At 42.3% G+C, this 25,469-nt stretch overlaps 1 protein-coding gene across 1 annotated transcript in view; it reads right to left on the bottom strand.

Annotated features, from left to right (window-relative positions):
* The window catches only part of dnah1 (dynein, axonemal, heavy chain 1), a 437,548-nt gene that overhangs the window by 398,568 nt on the left and 13,511 nt on the right, over positions 1–25,469 (bottom strand). Inside the window, exons 4-5 of the mRNA XM_060835044.1 lie at positions 19,724–19,880; positions 6,032–6,164 (exon numbers count right to left, since the gene is read on the bottom strand). Of these exons, the coding sequence (XP_060691027.1) occupies positions 6,032–6,164; positions 19,724–19,880 (290 nt within the window). The remainder of the gene's footprint in view (positions 1–6,031; positions 6,165–19,723; positions 19,881–25,469) is intronic.

Here is a 25,469-nt window from a genome sequence, read left to right as displayed (position 1 = left end):
AAAGGATCCAAGATCATGTTACTCCAGGACTTTTCCCCAGCTCTGGTCCGAAAGAGGAAGGCGTTCAATGAGGCGAAGAAGTGTTTAAGGGACCTAAATATTCAGTACTCCTTGCGCTATCCAGCGACGCTACGCTTTAACCAGGAAGGATCCATGTATAACTTCGGATCGTCAGAAAAGGCCAAGGAATTTTTGGACTCTTAGCTAAATTGTAAGAGATAACTGATGTTGGTTTGCTTTCCCCCACTCCGGTTTACATTTCCCCCTTTTTTTAATATATTCATCCCCTTATTTTTACCTTACTGTTTAATATTATCTTGGGGGGTGGGGAGAGGGATTTATTTATTTGTTCTCTACTTAACGATTTTCTCCCCCCCCCTTTTTTATATTATTTTATATATATATTATATAGAGAGAGAGGCCAGGCGGGTCTAGTTAATGTTGGTGGGGGGAGGTGGTTACCTTATTCTATTTTCCCTTTGTCTCTAGGAGTGGGCTTGTTTTCCCTTGTTATTTTGTATTATTGTATTTAATTATTACTTGTTGAGGTTGTAATTTTATAGTTATATATGTTTATTCATGGTATTAACATTCCCAAATATATCCAGGTGTTGGTGTGGGTAGGGGTGTGGGGGTAGGGTGCTCACTGTTAACTCTAGCTCTGTAGTATATTTGAATTTTCCTCATCCTATTGAGGAGCGCCTGGGTCAAGGCACTGGTTGGGAGAGGATACAATGGACCTTTGGAAAGGAAGTGATACTCCCTGGGAACAAGGGGGAAAATCTCCATTTAAATACGTTTTATATATTTTTTATTTAGAAATAGTTTTTTATTACACTGTTGTGAGTGTATTAGAGAGCCTTTATTTTTGTGAATTTTATATGCTCTATGCTCGGGATGTTCTGGATAGGGTTTCCCCTCCCGAGGGGTCTCGGATTTGCCTGGACGATTATGGTTGATCAGTCGGTTAAGTGGTGCACCTGGAATGTCAAGGGGAGTAATTTGCCAGTCAAAAGGAAGAAAATATTATCAAACCTCAAGAAAGAAAGGGTTGATATAGCTCTCCTATAGGAGACACACTTATTGGATAAAGAACACTTGAAATTATGACAGGGTAGATTTGATCAGGCCTTTTTTTCTTCTTTTAGCTCAAAAAGCAGGGGAGTTATTATTCTTATTTGGAAGAAATTCCCTTTCAAAATTCTAAATCAGATAAATGACGAATCTGGACGATATATTCTGATTAAAGTTCTTATAACTGGAGAGGAATATGGGATTTTAAATTTGTATTGCCCCCCGGCACATCCTTTTAAATTTATAACAGAAGCCTTCTCAAAATTGATGGCTCTCGGTGCCCGTCATATAATTATAGGGGAGACTTTAATTGTATTATGGATCTGGAAATAGATAGGATTCCAAAGACTACTGCAGGAGTATCTCCCAGATCTAGACAATTGGTGGATTTGAACAAAGAATTAAGACTAGTAGATGTATGGAGATGCCTTTACCCACAGGGCAGAGATTTTTCTTTTTATTCCAATCCACATAAATGTCATACCAGAATTGATATGTTTTTGCCCCCTCGATTTTTAAAAATTCCATATCATCCTGTAAAATAGGCAGTATAGCAATTTCCGATCACGCTGCTGTATATATGGAAATCAATGTGAGGAACAATGAGACATCCCCCCCCACCCCGCCCCGGCATTGGCGTATGGACCCCTTCCTGATGAAAGATAGTAAATTTGTAAGGTACTTCTCCCAAGAATTTAAAACTTTTTTAGAAATTAATTTAGGTATAGCTAGCAACCCATCAATGTTGTGGGAGACCATCAAAGCTTACCCGCGAGGTTTGATCATCTCATACTCAGCGACCCAGAAAAAGTTAAAGGGAGAACAACAGCGCTGCTTGAAGCTCGCTTAAAAGCGGCTGAAACAGCACACGCTGACAGACCTTCTATTATCAAATTACAAAGGATTAAGGCCCCTAGGACAGCTCTAAACACCACACTTACCCAAACGGCCAAGAGGGAAATATTATTTGCAAAACAAAGCTTATATGAATTTGGCAATAAACCGGGTAGATACTTAGCATTTCTTGCAAAGAAAAAGAAGGCCCCTCAAACTATTACGTCTATCAAGGAAAGTACGGGTATTTTGACTCATGATCATAAAAGGATTGACACAATCTTTAGAAAATTTTATTTTGATTTATTTAAATCGCAGGATTGTGAAGACAGGATTAGGAGGATGCAATCATTTTTGAAAAATTTGACCTTTCCGGACCTAACTCCAGAACAGGTATCGGTCTTGAATGTTCCCCTAACAATCCAAGAAATACTTGATGCAATCAGGCAACTTCAGAGCAGTAAGGCACCTGGCCCAGATGGCTTTCAAGCTGAATTCTTGAAAGAATTTACAGGAAAATTGGCTGGTCCACTTATGGACATGTATAACTACTCATACAGTCAGGGCTGTCTCCCGCCTTTGTTGAAAGAGGCAAATATCTCTCTTATCCTTAAAAAAGGAAAGGACCCAGAAGATTGCGCATCATACAGACCAATATCCTGGCTAAATGTAGATTTTAAAATCCTCTCTAAAATGTTAGCATTGAGGCTAGAAAGGGTATTGCCACATATCATAAAGGAGGATCAGATGGGGGTTATTAAGGGCCGTAGATCATCCAATAATGTTAGAAGGGTTTTGAATATGGTTCAAGCCTGCCATCAGGGAAAGATACCAGGATAGTAATCTCATTAGACGTGGAAAAGGCATTCGATAGGTTGAATGGTCATATTTGTTTTACACATTGGAAAGGTTTGGCGTTGGAAAAGAGTTTACCAAATGGGTCTCAACATTGTATAGTGATCCCAAAGCAGTTGTGATTAACAATAGATTAGGCTCGGATAGCTTCAGTGTGGATAGGGGCTGCCGTCAGGGATGTCCTCTCTCGCTACTGCTATTTACACTAATAATTGAGCCACTAGCAGAAGCTATACAGGCTGACCCAAATATAACAGCCCCAAGGATTGGTACAGGTAAACATAAAATTACCCTTTATGCAGATGATGTTCTTCTATTCCTCAGTAATCCTCTGATGTCCGTGCCTCGCTTAATCCAAGTTATTAATACATTTAGTGCATTCTCAGGCTATAAAATTAATTTCTCAAAATCGGAGGCTATGCCAATGGGTGGCCTTGCTATGATACCCCATTTAGTGGACGGATCCCACTTTCCCTTTCGGTGGTCCCTGGAGGGTTTCTTATATTTAGGCATTTTTATTACCCCAATATTTGGTCAGTTATACAAGGCTAACTTTGCGCATTTACTGGAAAGGTTAAGGCAGGACCTCCAGCGATGGGGAGACCTTCTAATTTCCTGGCTAGGTAGATTAGCACTAATTAAAATGAATGTCCTGCCCTGTCTCCTATACCCTATGAGAATGCTTCCGGTGATGCTGCCGAGGCTGGCACTACGTAAATTATGTGGCTGGTTGGGTTCCTTTATCTGGAATCATAGACGGCCCCTCATTACGCTGAAGAAGCTACAGCTTCCACAGGCAAGGGGAGGATTGAATTTCCCAGATCTTAGGAAATATCAGTTAAGTTCCCTATTAAGTTACATAGCTGTTTGGGTATTGTCTGACCCGCAATCAATCTGGCTGGACATCGAGGCTTCTCAAGTAAAATGCCCACTTATTAACCTTTTATTTTCAGACAAGAGGAAAATCATTATGGATCACTGTAAAAACCCTATAATACTAAACACAATTAAAACTTGGAATATAATGCGGCAAAGTGAGGGCAACTCATATAAAACATCCCCCTATGTTCCGATAGTGGGAGCATGGGGATTTCAACCAGGGTTTACAGATGCCACTTTCAAACTCTGGAGATCCAGGTGTATCTCATGTTTAGGGGATCTATTTAAAGAAGGGGTCCTGATGTCTTTTCTGAAAATGCGTTGCTGGAAAGGCGCAGCAGGTCAGGCAGCATCCAAGGAGCAGGAGAATCGATGTTTCGGACATGAGCCCTTCTGTAGGAAAGGGCTCATGCCCAAAACGTCGATTCTCCTTCTCCTTGGATGCTGCCTGACCTGCTGCGCCTTTCCAGCAACACATTTTCAGCTCTGATGTCCAGCATCTGCAGTCCTCACTTCGTCTTGATGTCTTTTGAACAGCTGCGTCAGAAATTCAGATTACCTCTTTCGATACTTCCAAATTCGAGATTACATACAGAAGAAGACTATTTTACTAGATAGTCTTTATAAATCAGACAGAGAATGTAGAGTGCTACGGCCAATGGGGGTATCTTCCGTCAGTACTATTTATCATTTACTATACGATGAAGTATCGGGAGATATGGACAATCTGCTTAAAACATGGGATCAGGATTTAGGACTAGAAATCTCTATAGAAACGTGGAATGACATTTGGGAAAACACCAGAAGAATCATCATGTGCAACAGAACTCGGGCTATTCAGCTGAAGATTCTTCATAGGGCCCATATAGCACCGGATCGATTGGCAAAATTTAAGGCAGGAGCATCTCCAATGTGTCCCAAATGTAAAACAGAGGTGGGCACTCTTGTACATTGCCTATGGACCTGTCATAAGCAACCCGTAGATATTGGACTGAAGTAGCAAGTGCTCTGACAGAAATCTTAGGAAAGGAAATTAGAGTGGACCCTGTATCTCTTCATTTGGGCTTTTAGAACTTACCCTTCCTGGATATGCACGGGAAGAGATTATTTTCTATTCTCTCTTTCTGTGCAAGGAAAAATATTTTGGTAAACTGGGTGGCTGAGGGCCCCCCAGACTTTCAAATTGGCACAGATTAATTATGGAATGTATTCCCCTTGACTTCCTTACAAATATGGCGCACCAAAAGACCGAATTATTCCATAAAATATGGCAGCCCTTCTTGAATTATATAAATACAGATATTTTGGCCATCCTAACAAGAGCTTTTATTTAATTGAGATTGCTAACCTGGCTGGTTCGGGGCCCCTTGGGAGAGGAATCCCTCACGATACAGGTTTTGTTACATTTGATGTTAATACATTCCGAGCATGTATCTCACTATCCAATTTCTGTGTTATCCATTGTTTTTTTTTCTTTCTCTTATTTGAATAATGTAAGAGACTTAATTATACACTCTGGTTAGTTGTAGGTTAGATTAGTAGTTAGTTGAGTTTTGTTTTTTTTTCTTGGTATTTTTCTTCTGTTAAATTTTGGTTATTATTTATTTAAGATTTAATTGTATATCAATGTTTATACTTGGGATTTCTTTTATTTTTGTAAACTTATAAAAATGTTAAATTTTCAATAAAAATATCTATTTAAAAAAAATGAATTTGCCATTGACAAGTCCTGACAGAAAAGTTTTCTATGATTTAGAAATAGGCTGATGTGAACCACTCAGCATAATTTATATATAAATTTATATCTTCTTATTTACATTTTTCATTGTGTGCGAATATTGCTGGCAACACCAGCATTTGTTGTTCATCCCTAATTGAGAATCAGAAGGTGGTGGTGAACTACTCCTCAAAGCACAGCAGTCTAGCTGGTGCAAATATATCCATACTGTTGCTCCAAAGGGTTTTGCTGCAGGTTTTTGACTCAGTGACAATGATAATTCCAAGTCACGCTGACATGTAACTTCAAGGGAAGCCTGCAAGTGGCACAGTTTCCATGTTTTGCCTCCCTTGATGTTCTAAGTGGTATAGATTGAGAGGTTGGAAGGTGATGTTGAAGGAGCCTGGGTGAATCACTGCTGTGTATCCTGCAGAGCGGCAGCAGTATATGCCATGCACATCAGTGGTAGATGGAGTGAATATTTAAACTGATAGATGGGCTGAAAACCAAATGTATTATTTTATCCTCTATTAAGTCTATAACATATGCAGATATAATTATGTTTTTTGAAAGTAGTCACTGACTAGAGAAACACATAATTTACAGCAATTACAAAAATAACATTCAAAATCACAACATTAGTTACACTACATTATTTCTGTTGTTCTTTACCATGTCCCAACTTGTCATCTTTGGGTAGCAGTGCTTTTCCTGGGATAGGTTTCCTGACATTAGAGCTTTCTTCATAGCCAAGTTGTAACCATTCTTCTGGTGTCCGACATTCAAATTCTTCATCATCAAACACCTACAGCATGTCAACAGAAAATCATAGTCATGTACTTACATTGGACAAATGCAATGAAATTTAATAGAATCCCTACAGTGTGGAAACAGGCCATTCAGCCCAATGAGTCCACATCAACCCTCTGAAGAGTAAACCACCCAGACCAAGTCCCCTACATTATTACTCTTCATTTATCCCAATCTAACGCACCTACCCTACACATCCCTGTACACTATGGGCAGTTTAGCATTGCCAATTCACCCAACCTGCACAACTTTGAATTGTGGGAGGAAACCAGGACACCTGCAGGAAACCCATGCAGGCATGGGAAGAATGTACAAACTCCACACAGCCAGTTGCCCTAGGCTGGAATCAAACCTGGGTTCCTGGCGCTGTGGGACAGCAGTGCTAACCACTGAGTCACCATGCTGTCCATTATTTAGGTACTTAATCTACTTTGGACTCTAACAACATTTCATGAACAAATACTATGACCTAATGCAAACATTTCCATTTTGAATAAATGAATAGTAATAATAATATTTAATTTACAATAAATTTTCCCATAACCATACCCTGCCCCACTATCAATTTCTCCCCACTCCCAGCTAGTACAAGATTGACATCTTACCCAGTATACTGAATTTAGTCTCCTGGTCCATTAACATTACTAAGCAGTTACATTGGAAGGGAAAGGAAGGATAGTTGGTTTTTGACATCAGAATCTTATTGATATTTCTGAAGTAGAATTGAAATTAAGAGAACTCTGCTTGCCTTAAGATCATCACTGGCTTTTGCCATTTCTGCCAAGTGCTCTGAGGGAGGCTTAGTGCTTGCCAAAGTCCTAGACTCCTTCATCAGTATTTCACCAGCAAGACAATCCTACTAGAGATGGCGGCTTCAGTAGCATGTAGTCAGGAGGGAATTCTCTTAGTTCATAACATTGATTCTTCAACCCATGAAGTTTCATAGCATCAGAGGAAACAGACGAGGAAAGCTCCTGCTGACTATCACCTATCACTATTTACCAACAGATGAACTAGTACAAGCTGGACATCGTTTGAAAGAAGCACTGAGTCCTTGCTGTCCTCAGGACTTCTTCCAAGTGATTTTTAGCAACTGCTTTGCCCTATAATACAAGGGGTATAATTTGCTCATCGCTTTAGTGCATCATCAGTGATGTCAGATCATGTCACTGTAATCTGAAGGAAGAGCACAGGAGTTGGGATGTCACGTTGCAGCTGTACAGGACATTGGTTAGTCCACAGTTGGAATATTGCGTGCAATTCTGGTCTCCTTCCTATCGGAAAGATGTTGTGAAACTTGAAAGGGTTCAGAAAAGATTTACAAGAATGTTGCTAGGGTTGGAGGAATTGAGCTTTAGGGAGAGGCTGAGCAGGCTGGAGCTGTTTTCCCTGGACCGTCGGAGATTGAGGGGTGACCCTATAGAGGTTTATAAAATTATGAGGGGCATGGATAGGATAATTAAACAAAGTCTTTTCCCTGGGGTGGGGGAGTCCAGAACTAGAGGGCATAGTTTACGATGAGAGACCATAAGACCGTAAGACATAGGAGTGGAAGTAAGGCCATTCGACCCATCGAATCCACTCCGCCATTCAATCATGGCTGATGGGCATTTCAACTCCACTTACCAGCGTTCTCCCCGTAGCCCTTAATTCCTCAAGACAACAAGAATCTATCAATCTCGGCCTTGAAGACATTTAGCGTCCCGGCCTCCACTGCACTCCGTGGCAATGAATTCCACAGGCCCACCACTCTCTGGTTGAAGAAATGTCTCCGCATTTCTGTTCTGAATTGACCCCCTCTAATTCTAAGACTGTGTCCACGGGTCCTAGACTCCTCGCCTAATGGAAACAATTTCCTAGCGTCCACCCTTTCCAAGCCATGTATTATCTTGTACGTCTCTATCAAGTCTCCCCTCAACCTTCTAAACTCCAATGAATACAATCCCAGGATCCTCAGCCGTTCCTCATACGTTAGACCTACCATTCCAGGGATCACCCGTGTGAATCTCCGCTGGACACGTTCCAGTGCCAGTATGTCCTTCCTGAGGTGTGGGGACCAAAACTGGACACAGTACTCCAAATGGGGCCTAACCAGAGAGGGGACAGATATAAAAGAGACACAAAGGGGCAGCCTTTTCACGCAGAGGGTGGTATGTGTATGGAATGAGCTGCCAGAGGAAGTGGTGGAGGCTGGTACAATTGCAACATTTAAAAGGCATTTGGATGGTTACATGAACAGGAAGGGTTTGGAGGGATATGGGCCGGGTGTAGGCAGGTGGGACTAGATTGGGTTGGGATATCTGGTTGGCATGGATGGGCTGGACCGAAGGGTCTTCTTCTATGCTGGACGTCTCTATGGCTCTATGAAGAGGTTCTAATGTAGTCCCTCTAAAATGTGTCTCTATGAATAGTGTAAGTAGTGTAAATGATCAATAAATGTTCATTAGTTTGCATCAGGATGGTATGATTGTTGTCCTCTTCTGTCATAGGCAAGAAGAGGCTGGTCATGGCAGTGAAACATGTTGGCAACACTCTGCAAAGCATTTACTAAGAATACCAGTCAATCCTGATAAAGATAGGAAAGTGAAAAGCCATTGGCCGGGCAGAACGCACTTGAGAAACACCTGCAGCAGTTGTCAGACCAACTATTCATTACCAGACTTAAAGTTCGGTCATGTGATCAGACCAATGTGTTCCTTTATACAGTTGGTAACTGCTGATGGAATTATAAGATGACAGAGAGTTGGTGAGAAAAACACATCTCTGAAGAGGTTATTAAAGCCTTCAATTCCTATTTTAGACTTCAAAGTGATGCTGCTAAAATCAGAAAAAAAATGATTCTTTGGTAATAACCTGCAACAGGTGACAGTTAACCGTGGATATGGGAGAACCTTAAAAGATGTTCAAAGATATGCAAGTTAGGTGGATTGACCATGCTAAATTGCCCTTTCATGTTCAGGGATGTGCAGATTAGGTGGATTAGCCACGATAAATGCAGGATTATGAGAATAGGGTGGCTGGTCTCTGTCTGGGTCTAGGTCTGAGTGGGATGTTCTTTGGAGACTAGGCGCAGGACTTGATAGGCCAAGTAGCGTCTTTCCACACTGTAGAGTTCCTATACTTCTATGTTTCAGCCTCCAGAAGGAAAGCTGGAAGGCTAGACGCATTGTGTGATGACTCCACTATGTTGGGAAAACACCACATTACTGCCAGCCAGCCATTAGGATACCACTTCTGCCACAGGACACAACAAAATTGGCATCCTAGAAGGCCTTAATGGAGTTATCTACCGTTTGGATCATATTCTCATTTATTGCTTCATTAAGATAGAGCATCCTCAGGATACACTCACAGATTGGGTCTCACACTTGAGTACAAGTGTAAGTTTTCCAATACCACCATCAGTTTCTTGGAACACATTGTTAATGCTTCTAGTATTAAAGCAAAACCCTAAAGACAGCAGCCATCAAGTGCTTTTTTTCACAGTCCATTGCGCGCGCGCACACACACACACACACACACACACACACATCAATGAGCTGCTACAGCAATTTCTGAAATAGGAGTAGGCTTAGTATTGGGATATTAACCAACCATATAAATACAATGGCTACAAGAGCAGATCAGAAGCTAGAAACACTGCAGCGAGTAACTCACTTCCTGACTCCTGAAAGCCTGTCCACCATCTATAAGGCACAAGTCAAAAGTGTGATGGAATACTCCCCACTTGCCTGGATGAGTACAGCTCCAACAATATTCAAGAAGCTTGACACTATCCAGGACAAAGCAGTCCACTTAATTGGCACTACATCCATAAGCATTTACTCCATCCACCACTGATACTCAGTAGCAGCAGTATGCACTCTCTACAAGATGCACTGCAGAAAATCACCATAGACCATCAGATAGCACCTTCAAAACCCATGACCACTTCAACTAGAAGGACAAGGGCAGCATGTATATGAGAACATGATCACCTTCATGTTCCCCTCCAAGCTACTCACCATCCTGATTTGGAAATATATTGCCTTTCCTTCACTGCCACTGGATCAAAATCCTGAAATTCCCTCCCTAATGGCAATGTGGGTCAACCCAGAGCAGGTGGACTATAGTGGTTCAAGAAGTCAACCACCACCTTCTCAAGGGCAACTAGGGATAGGCAATAAGTGCTTGTCAGTCAGCAACGCCCACATTCCACAATCAAAAACCTTTGATACATTCAGAAACATGTTCATATCTACCAAACCCTGGCCCACTGTGCTGCAGGTTTGTCAATCATTGTTATAGCTGTTGCATTTTTGGTTAGTTTAGGGGTTGTTTTGTTTCAAATCCAACTTGATGGCTCTACAATGCATTGATAAATAGTCATCAAAAAGGAGAACCTAGCTTTCACCTCAGTCTGTAAAAAATTAAAAATGGATTACACGATATGAGTTATCTCCCACAACACCAAAGACACTACACCAAATCAAAAAATTGTGATTGCATTACTTGTGATTTGACACCTACACAGAATGTGTTCAAACCATGCCTGATACTTTGTCCTGCATTCCTGTGAGAAAGACTACATAGAACTACACCTATTTTGGTGATGATATGGGGTCCTATGTTGACAAAGTTTCTCCCAGCAACTACACAGAAACATGAAAAAAAGTTATACTATCAGAAGGCTGATGCTGAACGTTTACAAATATGGAGTCCACTGGATTATCTGCATATGTACCCACTAATTGTATGTTAAAACAGTGTTTTGAGTGGTGTAGTCATCTTAGTTATGGACTAGTTGCTCATTTACAATGACCAAATTGTCGTTCCCAGGGTCCTCAGGCTGGAAATTCTCCAATGTTTACACTAGAAACACCTGGGCATTATTATATACCAGACAAGGGCCCAAAAGACCAGGTTTATCATAGACCATTGAAGACATGGTCTTGAATTATATTACATATGCCTTCTGTAGAAAAGACCACAAGGAACATTTGACGACCTTCTCACTTCAACGGAAGCGCCATGGGTTGGACCTGTTCATCTTCAAGTGTTTTCGTGGAGAACTATTCTGGATGACTTGAGGTCAAGTGATTACATTACCCCACCTCAAAGATGGTTATGATTATATTTGAAGAAACATTTTGCCAAATATGACATTCTACAGTACAGTAATTAATTCTTCAAACATTTTACTAAATCGTATGGTTTTGTGCATGTTAGCAGTTCACTAAGGATTTGGGAGTATTTGAAAAACCAGAAAGGGCCTCCAAAACTTGATACAAAGGGACAAACAGATTCTGAAAGTAAAGGAACATGAAAATAGATTGTAAGAGGTTTTAGAGGTATATAAAAAGGAAGAAAATAGTTAAAATAAATATTGGGCCCTCAGAAGCAGAAACAGGAGAAACTTTTAAGAGGAAATGCCAGAGAAATTTATTAAAAATACTTTGTGTTTTCATAACAGAAGACACCAGTTACATTCCAAAAATAGAGGGTAATCTAGAAGTTAATACAATTGAGGGAATTAAGTAAACAAATATCAGGAAAGAAAAATTGTTGAAGTAATACGAAAAACTAAAATCCAATAATTCCATGTAACTAAGTCCTAGAGTTGTAAAACAAATAATTGCTTATATAGTGGATGCGTTGCGTATGATTTTCTAAATTGCATACATTCTGAAACAGTTCAGCAGATTAGAAGTCACAAATTGTAACATCTTGACAATAAGACTTTATGTATCATGGTAATAATTTGGGATAGATATTTATCGAGACCTATGGGATTTGGTTGAAAAGAGAGTCATGGAGTAATTAATACAGCATGGAAACAGGCCTTTCAGCCCAAAGTGGTCCATGCTGACCATGGTGCTCACTCAGCTAGTTCCAATTGCCTGCATTTGGTCCATATCCCTCTAAACCCTTCCCATCCATGTATCTATACAAATGTTTTTAAAATTTTGCTATTTACCTGCCTCAACCACTTCCTCTGGCAGCCCATTCTACATACACATCACTCTCTGCGTGAAGAAGTTGCCCCTCAAGTCCTTTTCAAATCTTTCCCCTCTCACGTTAAACCTATGCTCTCTAGTTTTCAATTCCTCATCCCTGGGAAAAAGACTATATGCATTCATCCTATCTATGCCTTCATAACTTTGTACACCTCAAGAGGTCACCTCTCACTCTCCTACATTGCAAGGAATAAAGTCCTATCCTGGCCAACCTCTCCCTATAACTCAGGCCTACTAGTCCTGGCAACATCCTCATAAATCTTCTTTGCACTCTTTTCACTTTAACTAGGTCTTTCCTATAACATGGCAATGAAACTGTCACAATACTACAAGCGCAGCCTCACCAATGACTTATACAAATGTTAAATAACATCCCAACTCCTACACTCAATACCTCAACTGATGAAGACCAATATGCTAAATGCCTTCTTCACTATCCTGTCTACTTGTTACACTACTACCTTGACACTCCGCAACACTCCTCAGGACCTTACCATTTGCTGTATATGTCACACTTTGTTTAATCTTCTCAAGTGGAACACCTCACACGTATCTGTATTGAACTGCATTTGCCAATCCTCAGCCCACTTACCCATCCGATCAAGAACTGTAACTTTTGATAACCTTCCTATTACCTATTAACAGTACCTCCTAATTTTGTATCATCCACAAACTTACTGACCATGCCTTGTACATTCAGATAATTTAGGTAAATAACAAATAACAAAGGTCCCAGCATCGACTCCTATGGGACTTGGGACTTATAGCAGGAGGTGTTGTATTTCATATTAAAACTAAATCATGTGTTGATAAATTACTGCATTTCAGGCAGAATTATTAATTTTTAAACCATTTCCACATTGCAACAGAATCTTTACTTAAATCCTGGTCAGACTTTTAGGGAAAAGTCTTCAATCTTTCTTGGTTTTAGAGTTATTGTGAAATGAGCACGAGTTTTGATCCAATACCTATTGATCAGTGTTCACAACTTAGCATAAATTTCTAATACAAAAGGCCACAGGATTAATGATAGAGTAAATTAAATAGTATTTGAGTTTGAGAATTAGGCATGCTTGTTGGGACTGGGTAAAAACAATGACTGCAGATGATGGAAACCAGATTCTGGATCAGAGGTGCTGGAAGAGCACAGCAGTTCAGGCAGCATCCAAAGTGCAGCGAAATCCACGTTTCGGGCAAAAGCCCTTCATCAGGAATAAAGGCAGTGAGCCTGAAGCATGGAGAGATAAGCGAGAGGAGGGTGGGGGTGGGGAGAAAGTAGCATAGAGTACAATGGGTGAGTGGGGGAGGGGATGAAGCTGATAGGTCAGGGAGGAGAGGGTGGAGTGGATAGGTGGAAAAGGAGCTAGGCAGGTCGGACAAGTCCAGACAAGTCATGGGGACAGTGCTGAGCTGGAAGTTTGGAACTGGGGTGAGGTGGGAGAAGGGGAAATGAGGAAACTGTTGAAGTCCACATTGATGCCCTGGGGTTGAAGTGTTCCGAGGCGGAAGATGAGGCGTTCTTCCTCCAGGCGTCTGGTGGTGAGGGAGCAGCGGTGAAGGAGGCCCAGGCCCTCCATGTCCTCAGCAGAGTGGGATGGGGAGTTGAAATGTTGGGCCACGGGGCGGTGTGGTTGATTGGTGTGGGTGTCTCGGAGATGTTCCCTAAAGTGCTCTGCTCGGAGGCGCCCAATCTCCCCAATATAGAGGAGACTGCATCGGGAGCAACAGATACAATAAATGATATTAGTGGATGTGCAGGTAAAACTTTGATGGATGTGGAAGGCTCCTTTAGGGCCTTGGATAGACGTGAGTGAGGAGGTGTGGGCACAGGTTTTACAGTTCTTGCGGTGGCATGGGAAAGTGCCAGGATGGGAGGGTGGGTTGTAGGGGGGCGTGGACCTGACCAGGTAGTCACGAAGGGAACGGTCTATGCAGAAGGCGGAAAGGGGTGGGGAGGGAAATATATCCCTGGTGGTGGTGTCTTTTTGGAGGTGGCGGAAATGTCGGCGGATGATTTGGTTTATGTGAAGGTTTGTAGGGTGGAAGGTGAGCACCAGGGGCGTTCTGTCCTTGTTACGGTTGGAGGGGTGGGGTCTGAGTGCGGAGGTGCAGGATGTGGATGAGATGCATTGGAGGGCATCTTTAACCATGTGGGAAGGGAAATTGCGGTCTCTAAAGAAGGAGGCCATCTGGTGTGTTCTATGGTGGAACTGGTCCTCCTGGGAGCAGATACAGCGGAGGCGGAGGAATTGGGAATACGGGATGGCATTTTTGCAAGAGGTAGGGTGGGAAGAGGTGTAATCCAGGTAGCTGTGGGAGTCGGTGGGTTTGTAAAAAAATGTCAGTGTTAAGTTGGTCGTCATTAATGGAGATGGAGAGGTCCAGGAAGGGGAGGGAGGTGTCAGAGATGGTCCAGGTAAATTTAAAGGTCAGGGTGGAATGTGTTGGTGAAGTTGATGAATTGCTCAACGTCCTCGCAGGAGCACGAGGTGACGCCAATGCAGTCATCAATGTAGCGGAGGAAGAGGTGGGGAGTGGTGCCAGTGTAATTACGGAATTACACTGTTCAACGTAGCCAACAAAGAGACAGGCATAGCTGGGGCCCATATGTGTGCCCATGGCTACTTCTTTGGTCTGGAGGAAGTGGGAGGATTCAAAGGAGAAATTGTTAAGGGTGAGGACCAGTTTGGCCAAACGAATGAGAGTGTCGGTGGAAGGGTACTGTTGGGCACATCTGGAGAAAAAATGGAGGGCTTGGAGGCCCTGGTCATGGCAGATGGAGGTGTAGAGGGATTGGATATCCATGGTGAAGATGAGGCGTTGGGGGCCGAGGAAAAGGAAGTCTTGGAGGAGGTGGAGGGCGTGAGTGGTGTCTTGAACGTATGTGGAGAGTTCCTGGACTAAGGGGGATAGGACAGCTGAGACAATAAGTCAGCCAGGGTGGTCAGGCTTGTGGATCTTGGGAAGGAGGTAGAACTGGGCAGTGCGGGGTTCCTGGACTATGAGGTTGGAAGCTGTGGGTGGAAGATCTCCTGAGGTGATGAGGTTCTGTGTGGTCTGGGAGGTGATGGTTTGGTGATGGGGGGTGGTGGGGTCATGGTCGAGGGGGCAGTAGGAAGAAGTGTCCTCGCGTTGGCGTTTGGCTTCAGCAGGGTAGAGGTCAGTGCGCCAGACTACCACTGCGCCCCCTTTATCCGCTGGCTTAATGGTGAGGTTGGGATTGGAGCAGAGGGATTGGAGGGCTGTGCGTTGTGACTGTGAGAGGTTGGAGTGGGGGAGGGGGGTAGACAGGTTGAAGCGGTTAATGTCCTGGCGGCAGTTGGAAATGAAGAGGTCGAGGGCAGGTAATAGGCCAGCGCGGGATGTCTACGTGGATGCAGTGTGTTGGAGGTGGGCAAAGGGGTTCTCGGAAGTTGGGCGGGAATCCTGATTGTGAAAGTAAGCTCGGAGGCGGAGGCAACGGAAGAATTGTTCGACATGTATTAAATTCATTGATGCGTGGACGGAGGGGGATGAAGGTGAGTCCTTTGCTGAGGACTGATCATTCGTCGTCATGAGGGGGAGGTCTGGAGGGATGGTGAAAACTCGGCAGGGCTGGGAGCTGAGATCTGGTGTGGGTGTGGAGCTGGGATGTGGGGTCGGAGCCAGTAACTGGAGTGGGTGTGATGGTGGGCGTAATGGGGGTGGAATCATGAGCAGGGGTAGTGTTCCCCTCGGGGTTCTGGGGCGTGGGGATAGTGACAGTGGGGTCTGTGGGAGGCGTGTCAGCAGAATGCAGGTGAGTGGTGCTGGTGGGGTCGGAAGTGGTGGTGACCACGGCAGTAGGGGTGGCGGAAGTCATTGAGCATGTGGCATCAGCGATGATGTGATGGGCGGACGTGATGTCACGTGTGATGCATGAAGAATTGTGAGGGGCAGAAGTGGCTGTGGGAGTGGCCATGATGGGGGCGGAAGTGACATAATCAATCAGCATGGGGGGGGTAGCTGCATCAGCCACATGGCTAATGGCGTCTCAGTCGTTTCCGAGGCCAGGGGAATCTTCTGGAATGTTTGAGGAATGCTGGTTATAGAGATGGGTGGTTAAAAGTTTGTTGTACTTACAGATTTTGATGTTTGAGATGGAATTGAAATACTGTTTGTTGAGAGTATGAATTCTCCTGAGGATGTAGTACAGAGTGGGTCCTTTGCAATTCTGAGAGAGTGTGGCCCTCAGCTGAGGCAGGGCTGACTGTAGAGAGGTTAGGTTCCGGCACATTGCTGCGAGCGTGGTGCGGAGGATCCTGAAGGAGAAATGTTGCTGGTGTTTTTGAATCTGCAGTCTGTACTGTTTGTCCTGTTTGGGTCCGAACTCTGCTGTTTTAATGGTGGTCTGGAATCCGTGTGGGATGAGTTGGTTACGGAGGTAGGCACTGAGGAAGCAAATGTGGCTGTGGTACCGAGTTTGTTTCACAACATGGTTGAAGAGCTTCAGGACAGAGGAAATGACCTGGGAGTTGCAGTGGGAGAGGGACTCCCTGAGATTCTTGTAGAGAGAGGAGGAAAACTTCTTCAAGGCAGGCATCCTTGCAAGAGGATTCTCAGTAGGGGTAAAATGCAACAGTTCTCCTTCAGGATCCTCCGCTCCATGCCTCCATGCCTGCACCTAGTTCCAAACTTCCAACTCAGCAATGTCCCCATGACTTGTCCGAACTTGTCCGACCTGCCTAGCTCCTTTTCCACCTATCCACTCCACCCTCTCCTCCCTGACCTATCACCTTCATCCCCTCTCCCACTCACCCATTGTACTCTATGCTACTTTCTCCCCACCCCCACCCTCCTCTAGCTTATCTCTCCACGCTTCAGGCTCACTGCCTTTATTCCTGATGAAGGGCTTTTGCCCGAAACGTCGATTTCGCTGCACTTTGGATGCTGCCTGAACTGCTGTGCTCTTCCAGCACCACTGATCCAGATGCTTGTTGGGACATTTGGGAAAAAAGAACCAACCCTGCAGCTATGCACAATCAGGTGAGAAAAGTATTGTTGATACTGATGCAAAGGTGTTCTATTTTCAGCAGTACATTACTCAACTTGTTGGTAGCAAAAATAAAGAGCAGTTCAATTTTTTTCATTTTATACATTTTGACAGAAAATACATACATTAGTAATACCGTCACCAAAACTGTCCCTTGAACATTTACCATATCTGATCACTCCTAAAAGAAGGGTCTGTAGATTGGAAGGAGAAAAATGGCCTTTAGTAGAGTAATATGCTCTTCTTCTCGGATGTGAGAGTTTCAAAAGTGTTTACAGGTTACTGAAGATTATATCTGCATAAATTTCGTTGGTTGCGAATCCTGTCAGATCGAATGGATTACTGGAGCGACATTTAGAGGCATTGAAGAATTTACAAGAGCTAGAGGATGTGATAGATGACACTTACGGGGAGGGAGAAAAGCCGCAGATACAGTCAGGTAGCTGAGTTAATTCCAAGAAAGATAGGAGAAGTAGGCACGTAGTACAGGAGTCTTCTGTGGTTATCAAACAGGTATGCTGTTTTGGAAAGTGTAGTGAGTGATGGACTTTGAGGGGAATGTAGCACAAACAGCCACATTTCTGGTATCAAGACAGGCTGTACTGTAATAAGGGCTAAGTCGGGATCCAAGCGATTGATTGTGTTAGGAGATTCTCTAGTCAGAGGCACAGACAGGCATTTCTGCAGTCAGTAGTGAAAATTCAAAATGGTGTTTGCTTTCCTGGTGCCAGGATCAAGGATATCTCAGAGAGGGTGCAAAATGTTCTCAAGGGGGAGAGGGACCAGCAGGAGATCATTGTGCACATTGGTACAATGACATAGGAAGGGAAAAGGATGAGATTCTGAAGGGAGAACATAGAAAGTTAGGCAAGAATTTAAAAAGGAGGTTCTCGAGGGTAGTAATATCTGGATTACTCCTGGTGCTACGAGCTAATGAGGGTAGGAATAGAGGGATAGATCAGATGAATGCGTGGCTGAGGAGCTGGTATATGGGAGAAGGATTCACATTTTCAGATCAATGGAATCTCTTCTGGGTAGAAGTGACATGTACAAAAAGGACAGATTGCTTCTGAATTGGAAGGGGTCTAACATTCTGGCAGGAAGATTTGCTAGAGCTGCTCAGGAGAATTTAAACTAGTAAGAAGGGGGATTGGGGCCCAGGTGATGCTGAGGAAAGAGATCAATCTGAGACTGGTACATCTCTCCAATCCCGAGCCTCCCAACCTCATTCACAATGAAGGGCTTTTGCACGAAATGTCGATATTCCTGTTTGTCAGAGGCTGCCTGACCTGCTGTGGTGCTGGAAAAGCACCACTCTAATCTGAGACTGATATAGTTGAGAAAAGAAGTGAGCCGAACAGTCAGGGCAGGCAGGGACAAAGCAGTGAACAAGGTAGGACTGGTGAATTAAACTGTATTTATTTCAATGCAAGAGACATAACAGGGAAGGCAGTTGGGGCATGGTGAGGAACATGGGACTGGTATATCAAAGCAACTACAGAAACATGGCTCAGGACTGGACAGGACTGGCAGCTTAATGTTCCAGGAAACGAATGCTATAAGAAGAACAGAACGGGAGGCAAGAGAGGAAGGCGAGTGGTATTTTTGATAAGGGATAGCGTTACAGCTGTGCTGAGGGAGGATAGTCCCGGATATACATCCAGGGAAGTTATTTGGGTGGAACTGAGAAATAAGAAAGGGATGATCACCTTATAGGGATTTTATCATAAACCCACTAACAGTCAGAGGGAAATTGAGAAACAAATTTGTAAGGAGATCTCAGTTATCTGTAAGAAGAATAGCGTGGTTATGGTAGGGAATTTTAACTTTCCAAACATAGACTGAGACTGCCATAATGTTAAGGGTTTAGATGGAGAGGAATTTGATAAATGTGTACAAGAAAATTTTCTGATTCTGTATGTGGATGTACCTACTTGAGAAGATGCAAAACTTGACCTACTCTTGAGAAATAAGGCTGGGCAGGTGACTGCGGTGTCAGTGGGGGAGCACTTTGGGGCCAGCAACCATAATTCTATTAGATTTAAAATAGTGATGGAAGAGGATAGACCAGATCTAAAAGTTGAAGTTCTAAATTGAAGGAAGGCTACCTTTGACAGTATTAGGCAAGAACTTTCAAAAGTTGAATGGGGCAGATGTTCGCAGGTAAAGGGATGGCTAGAAAATGGGAAGCCTTCAGAAATGAGATAACGAGAGTTCAGAAACAGTGTATTCCTGTTAGAATGAAAGGAAAGCTGCTAAGTGTAGGGAATTCTGGATGACTGTAGAAATTGAGGATTTGGTTAAGAAAAAGAAGGAAGCGTATGTCAGGTATACAGAGGAGAGGTCGAGTGAATCCTTAGAAGATGGGACTAGGTTAGGTTGGATTTCTGTGCTGTACATCTCTATGACTCTTAAGTGCCAAGTAGTTTTAAAATGCATAAACACACGGTCCTGTTAAATTAGTGGTGAGAATTTTGTATTCTGAATATGTTAGCCATTCATTTGTAAATACACAAGTATCTAACTATGGAGAGAACTGTGCAGCACCTCTAAAGGTAGGTATGCTGTGAACTGTGGTGGATTCTTCCCAGTCTTGGCACGATATCTTTCTGGTCCAGAGTGACGTGGCATCAACTTGTCTGAATTAATTCCTTCTATCTTAAGCAGCTGTTTCAGATTATAACTTTGGTACAGTCGTCTTCGTCTGTTAGAAAACCAGAAATTACATAATATTAGATATTTTTACTGAACATGGTCTAATCAGCATTTAATAACCAACTAAATTGCAATAGCATAGATGAAGCTACAGAATTTACCCATCCTTAGCACCACAGTATATTTGAACTCTATCTAAAGGAGTGCTTTTCTCCAATGCCCAGCATTGTATAACATCTTATGGTTGTTCAATGTGGGAGCATCATATTTTGAAAAGTTAAAACAGTTCAAACAGTAGAAAGTGTTAACTTTTATTCAACAACTGGAAAAGCAAAGAAAAAAACAAACAGAAAAATTACATTTGCTTTTGGGAATAAACCGGGACGACTGCCTTTGGAAAATCAACAAATTTACAGTCAATGAATAATGACCTCATTCAGCTCACATCTATTAGAAGCAGGTTATAATTAAGTCCTGTCTGGCTGGTTGCACTCGACGCTGCAGTATTCTACCATGCTGAAACTAAAATTTCTTCTCATTAACATCTTCATCGTGTGCCTTGGAAGACTGGTCCGACCTCTCAGCTCTTTAGCATCTTTCACATCCACTGTTTGCCTGCTGCTGTTGTACAGAGAACAGCATGCAAGAGTTATATAGCACACTGTCTAGAGCATACTGCATGGTACCCCACAGCAATCCAAGCATCAGAATCTCATCTTCAAGAAGGCCATTTTCTACTCCATGTTGGAGGGACAAATGTCCCAGCTAAACTATATCCAGCAACTATCATCAGCAGCTGCTGAGCAGCTTCCACACAAAGGTTGCGCTGAAGAACTTCTTACATTATGGAGCACATACATGGGGCTCAGTATTTATCACCCTTGAAGCCACTTCCTCCAGATGAACAAGGTATATTTATGCTGTAGACTGAGGAAGTCCCAGGACACTATCATAGAATTGTGTCATCTGCTGGAAAAGAATTGCAAAATGAGAAGGTGAGTGGTGACTGGCAAGATGGCAACTACGCTAATTTTTTATGCAACTGACTGCTTCCAGTGATCCATTGGAGTCCTATGTACAATCTCTAAATTCTCAACCCACAAATTTATCAAGGATGTTAACTAATACAATTTGTACCAGATCACACAGGTTCACCTTGTCTCCTCATGGTAAGGTTAGTAGATTTTGCCAGCATAACCGGATTTGCCCAGGTACAGGGTGCTATAGACTGTATTCAATGCATCATATAACGTGGCTGACATCAGAAATAGAAAAGTTTTCATTTTAGTCTCTGTATAAGTTATCTATGATTATCAGTGTCACAATTTTCAGGCCTGTATCAAATACTCTGGAAACTGCCATGATGCCTACATCCTTGGAGCTTTTAGTTTCCTGCTTCATTCCAAGGGTTGTGTGCAAGGATGGTTGCTGGGAGACAAGGGCTATCCCCTGCAACCATGACTGATAACACCATTATAAATGCCCTGCCTGAGGCTGAGCATAGATGTAACCTCTCAGACTGTACTCCTGAAAGGTGACAAGATATGTACTCCTGATGGGATTGAGGTTCATAAGGAGGTGTTAGCAATTTGAAAATAGATAAGACCCCAGGCCAGATGGGATTTATCGTAGGATTCTCTGGGAAGTCCATGGAGGTGATTGCTGAGCTGTTGGCTTTGATCTTTATGTTGCCATCATCTGATCATGGTCTACAGGAATAGTGTCAGAAGACTGGAGGATAGTAAATGTTGTTCTCTTGTTCAAGAAGGGGAGTAGCATGAGGAGACGTAGCTTTAAATTGAGGGGTGATGGATATAGGATAGATGTCAGGGGTAGTTTCTTTACTCGGAGTGTAGTAGGGGTATAAAACGCACTGCTTGCAACTATAGTAGACTTGCCAACTTTATGGACCTTTTATTGGTCATTGATAGACATATGGACAAAAATGGAATAGTGTAGGTTAGATGGGCTTCGGATTGGTTTCACAGGTCAGCGTAACATTGAGGGCCAAAGGGCCTGTACTGCGCTGTAATGTTAAAAAGGACTGTTGCCAGAAAAGTTTCTAGTAACTGGAATTTACGGTGAGACACAAAGCGTTCAATTATATAAAGTGAGTGTGTAGTGAAGAATGGAGAAGTCGTAGTAGGAGTATTGGATCAACTGTCAGCTTCAGGAATACAATTTGTCCTTGCTAATGATACAGCAGATTCATCAGTAGGGGTGGTTGAGAAAAGCCATTGGAAACTCAGGCAACTGAAGTATTGCAGGACATCCTGGAAATTTTCCTGACTGTGTGGTAATGAGGTCACAAAGTCATCAGCTGAAACAGGACATATCAAAGAGTTCAGATAAGAACACTGAAGTGGAATTAGCAGAAATCCTGTTGACCAGGAGCAGATAGATGACAATTCAGACATCTTTACTCAGATAAATTAAGTGAGTGCAGAAAGATGGAAACTTAAAGCAATTGTATCAAAAAGCATACACAGAAAATGAATCCAAGTGTTGCCTGCATGCTATTGTCTTAAAAATGATGTCTTAATGAGGAAATGGAGACAATCAGATATTGAGGCAGATGAGAAATGAGCAGATGTTCATCAAATTGTATTACCAGTGTGGTATAGAAAGGAGGTGTAGCGAGTGGCGCATGAGTTACCACATAGGGGTCATTTAGGAGCGAGAAAATCACAAGCTAAACTACAAAAGCATTTTTACTGGCCTGGACTGCACAAGGGTGTAGCTGAATTTTGCCAGATGTGTCATTCATGTCAGGTAATTGGAAAACTGCAGGTAATAATAAAACCCGTACCTTTAATACCTATCCCTGCATTCGAGGAACCTTTTGCAAGAGTCTTAATTGATTGCATAGGTCCTCTACCTCAAACAAAAAGTGGAAATTAGTATTTGTTAACAATAATGGATGTGTTGACTAGATTTCCAGAAGTTGTTCCACTATGCAATATCAGAGCTAAAAGGATTGTGGAGGAATTACTCAGATTTTTCATTAGATACAGACTACCAACAGAGATATAATCAGATTAAGGGTCAACTTCACATCAAAATTATTCAAGGAAGTTATGGACACCTTAGGAATAAATCAATTCAAATCTACCGCGTACCATCAAGAGTCGCAGAGAACATTAGAAAGGTAGCATCAGATATTAAAGACTATGTTGAGGCCTGATAGTCAAGACTACACAGACATTTGGGATAAGGGAAATCCGTGTGTGTTTTTGCGATCAGTGATGCACCAAATGAATCAACCAAATTCAGTCCATTTAAATTAGTTTTTGCGCATGAAGCGAGAGGACCATTAAAACTGATTAAGGAGAAAATGGTAAGTCAGAATTCAGAGATCACATAATTGGACTATGTGTCAAATTTTATGGAATGATTAAATAGAGCTGAAGAGTTGGCCATACAGCATTTAAAAGTATCACAGCAGACAAGGAAACAGGAAGCAAACAAGAAATCAAAAACTCGCAATTTTGCTATTGGGGATAAGGTATTAGTGTTACTTCCAGTGATAGATGAACCTTTAAAAGCAAAGTTTGGTGGACCTTATCAAGTCGAAAGGAAATTGAGTGAGTAAACTACTTGTTGGGGACTCCGGACAGAACAAAGTCTCACAGCATGTGTCATGTGAATATGTTCAATAGGTATTTTGACAGGGAAGGAAAGCAAGAGGAGGATGTTGTTATTGATTACAACACAGAGGAAAGAACCAAATTCAGAGGATTCTGAATTGGACATTCCTCAAATTAAATTAGACAATGAGGAAATTGTCAAAAATTGGGATAAATTATTGAGTTACCCTTGAAATGGAAAATCGAAATTACCTTAAAAAGAGTTATTACTATCTAATGGGGAGATTCGTGAAAATTAGCTGGGAAGTACTAACCTAATTATGCATGATGTAGATGTAGGAGATGCTGTTCCGATTAAGGAACATTCTTAGAGGCATAAACCTCTAAAGTTGGCACAGCAGATTGAAGGTGATATCCAAGATAACAAAATTGAAGTGAATTACAGTGACTGGGGCTCACTCATAGTAATGATGCCAAAACCAGATAGTCCACACATAACCATTGTGTACTATCGCAAAATCAATGCAGTTATAAAGATTAATGTAAATCCAATTCCGCATTTGGGAGACTGTGTTGAGAAGGTAGGACAAACAACTTACATTTCTAAGTTGGACTTAGCAGAGGATACTGGCAGGTATCTTTGTCAGAAACAGCAAAGGCAATTTCAGTTTTCATAATGCCGAATGGACTGTATCAGTTCAAAGTCAAAGAGTATGATGCTGGAAAAGCACAGCTTGATGAAACGTCAACTCTCCTTCTCCTCGGATGCTGCCTGACCGGCTGTGCTTTTCCAGCACCACACTCTCTGGCTCTGATCTCCAACATCTGCAGTCCTCACTTTCTCCTCCATGTATCAATTTAAAGTCATTTTCATTTGACATGAAAAATGCGCCAGCCACATTTCAGAGACTAACTAATAAGATCATTGCCGAACTACCCAATTGTGTTGTATATATCGATAATATGGTGATTGTTAGTCACACATGGAAGGAACATTTACAACATTTATCAGACTTGTTCGATCAGCTTTGGAAGGCAGGCTTGGTGATAAACCTGGCTAAAAGTGAATTTGCCAAATCCCAAGTCACCTTCTTGGGTCATATCATTGTACATGGACAAATGGCCCCACAGGATGCAAAGAAAAAAGTAATTGGGGAGTTTCCAATACCATTGACAAAAGGGGCAGTACTTTGGTTCTTGGGATTGAGTGGACTTCAGCAAAACTTTGTACCAAATTTTAGCAGTGTGTCTGCTCCACTCACTGAACTGTTAAAGGAAGGCAGGAAGTTTCAGTGGACAGCGGACTGTCAGAAGGCATTTGACAGCCTGAAAGCTGTGTTAACCACTGCCCCATTAATAGCCACACCTAGTTACACAATGCCATTCAAGGTGGCTATTAACGCAAGTGATGTGGGTGTCAGTGTTCTGCTCTTGCAAGAAAATGACAAGAAGATAGAAAGACCTATCGGGTATTTCTCCAGAAAGTTAAACATTCATCAGCAGAAATAATTGATGGTTGAGAAGGAGACTTTAAGCTTGGTGTTGGCATTACAACATTTCAGTGTTTATGCTACTAGTAACATATCTGAGACAATTATAGATACTGATCATAACCCACTGAAGTTGTAGAGAAGTTCAAGGACAAAAATGCCTTGTTGTTACAGCCATTCAATTTGAAAATTGTACATGTGGCAGGATGAGAAAACATGATTGCCGAAACATTGTCGAGACTCGAATGAAAAAACAGAAGTGCTCACTGGCAGGAGTACATCAGATTGAAATGGAATGTAGTTGTGCATGTTTGGACATTTTTAGTCAATGTAATGTCTATTTGTGTTTTAGAGTACTAACAGGTTTTTAAGGGATTTTAAAATGAATCCACCTTTGGATATTGATGGTTCATTTTTTTTAAGGGGAGAGGTCTGCTCCTTTAACAAGGTTATGCAGTCCTTGGCTTTTTTTTTCCAGAGAGGTCATAAACGACACAGACTTCGAAAAGTCTGGGTGCTGAAGAGTTTTACGGCCAATTTGATAATAGCTAATAGATACTG

Source organism: Hemiscyllium ocellatum, chromosome 14 (genome assembly GCF_020745735.1).
Source record: "Hemiscyllium ocellatum isolate sHemOce1 chromosome 14, sHemOce1.pat.X.cur, whole genome shotgun sequence".
In the NCBI taxonomy this organism is placed as follows: domain Eukaryota; kingdom Metazoa; phylum Chordata; class Chondrichthyes; order Orectolobiformes; family Hemiscylliidae; genus Hemiscyllium; species Hemiscyllium ocellatum.
This window is presented reverse-complemented; position numbering and strand designations above follow the sequence as displayed.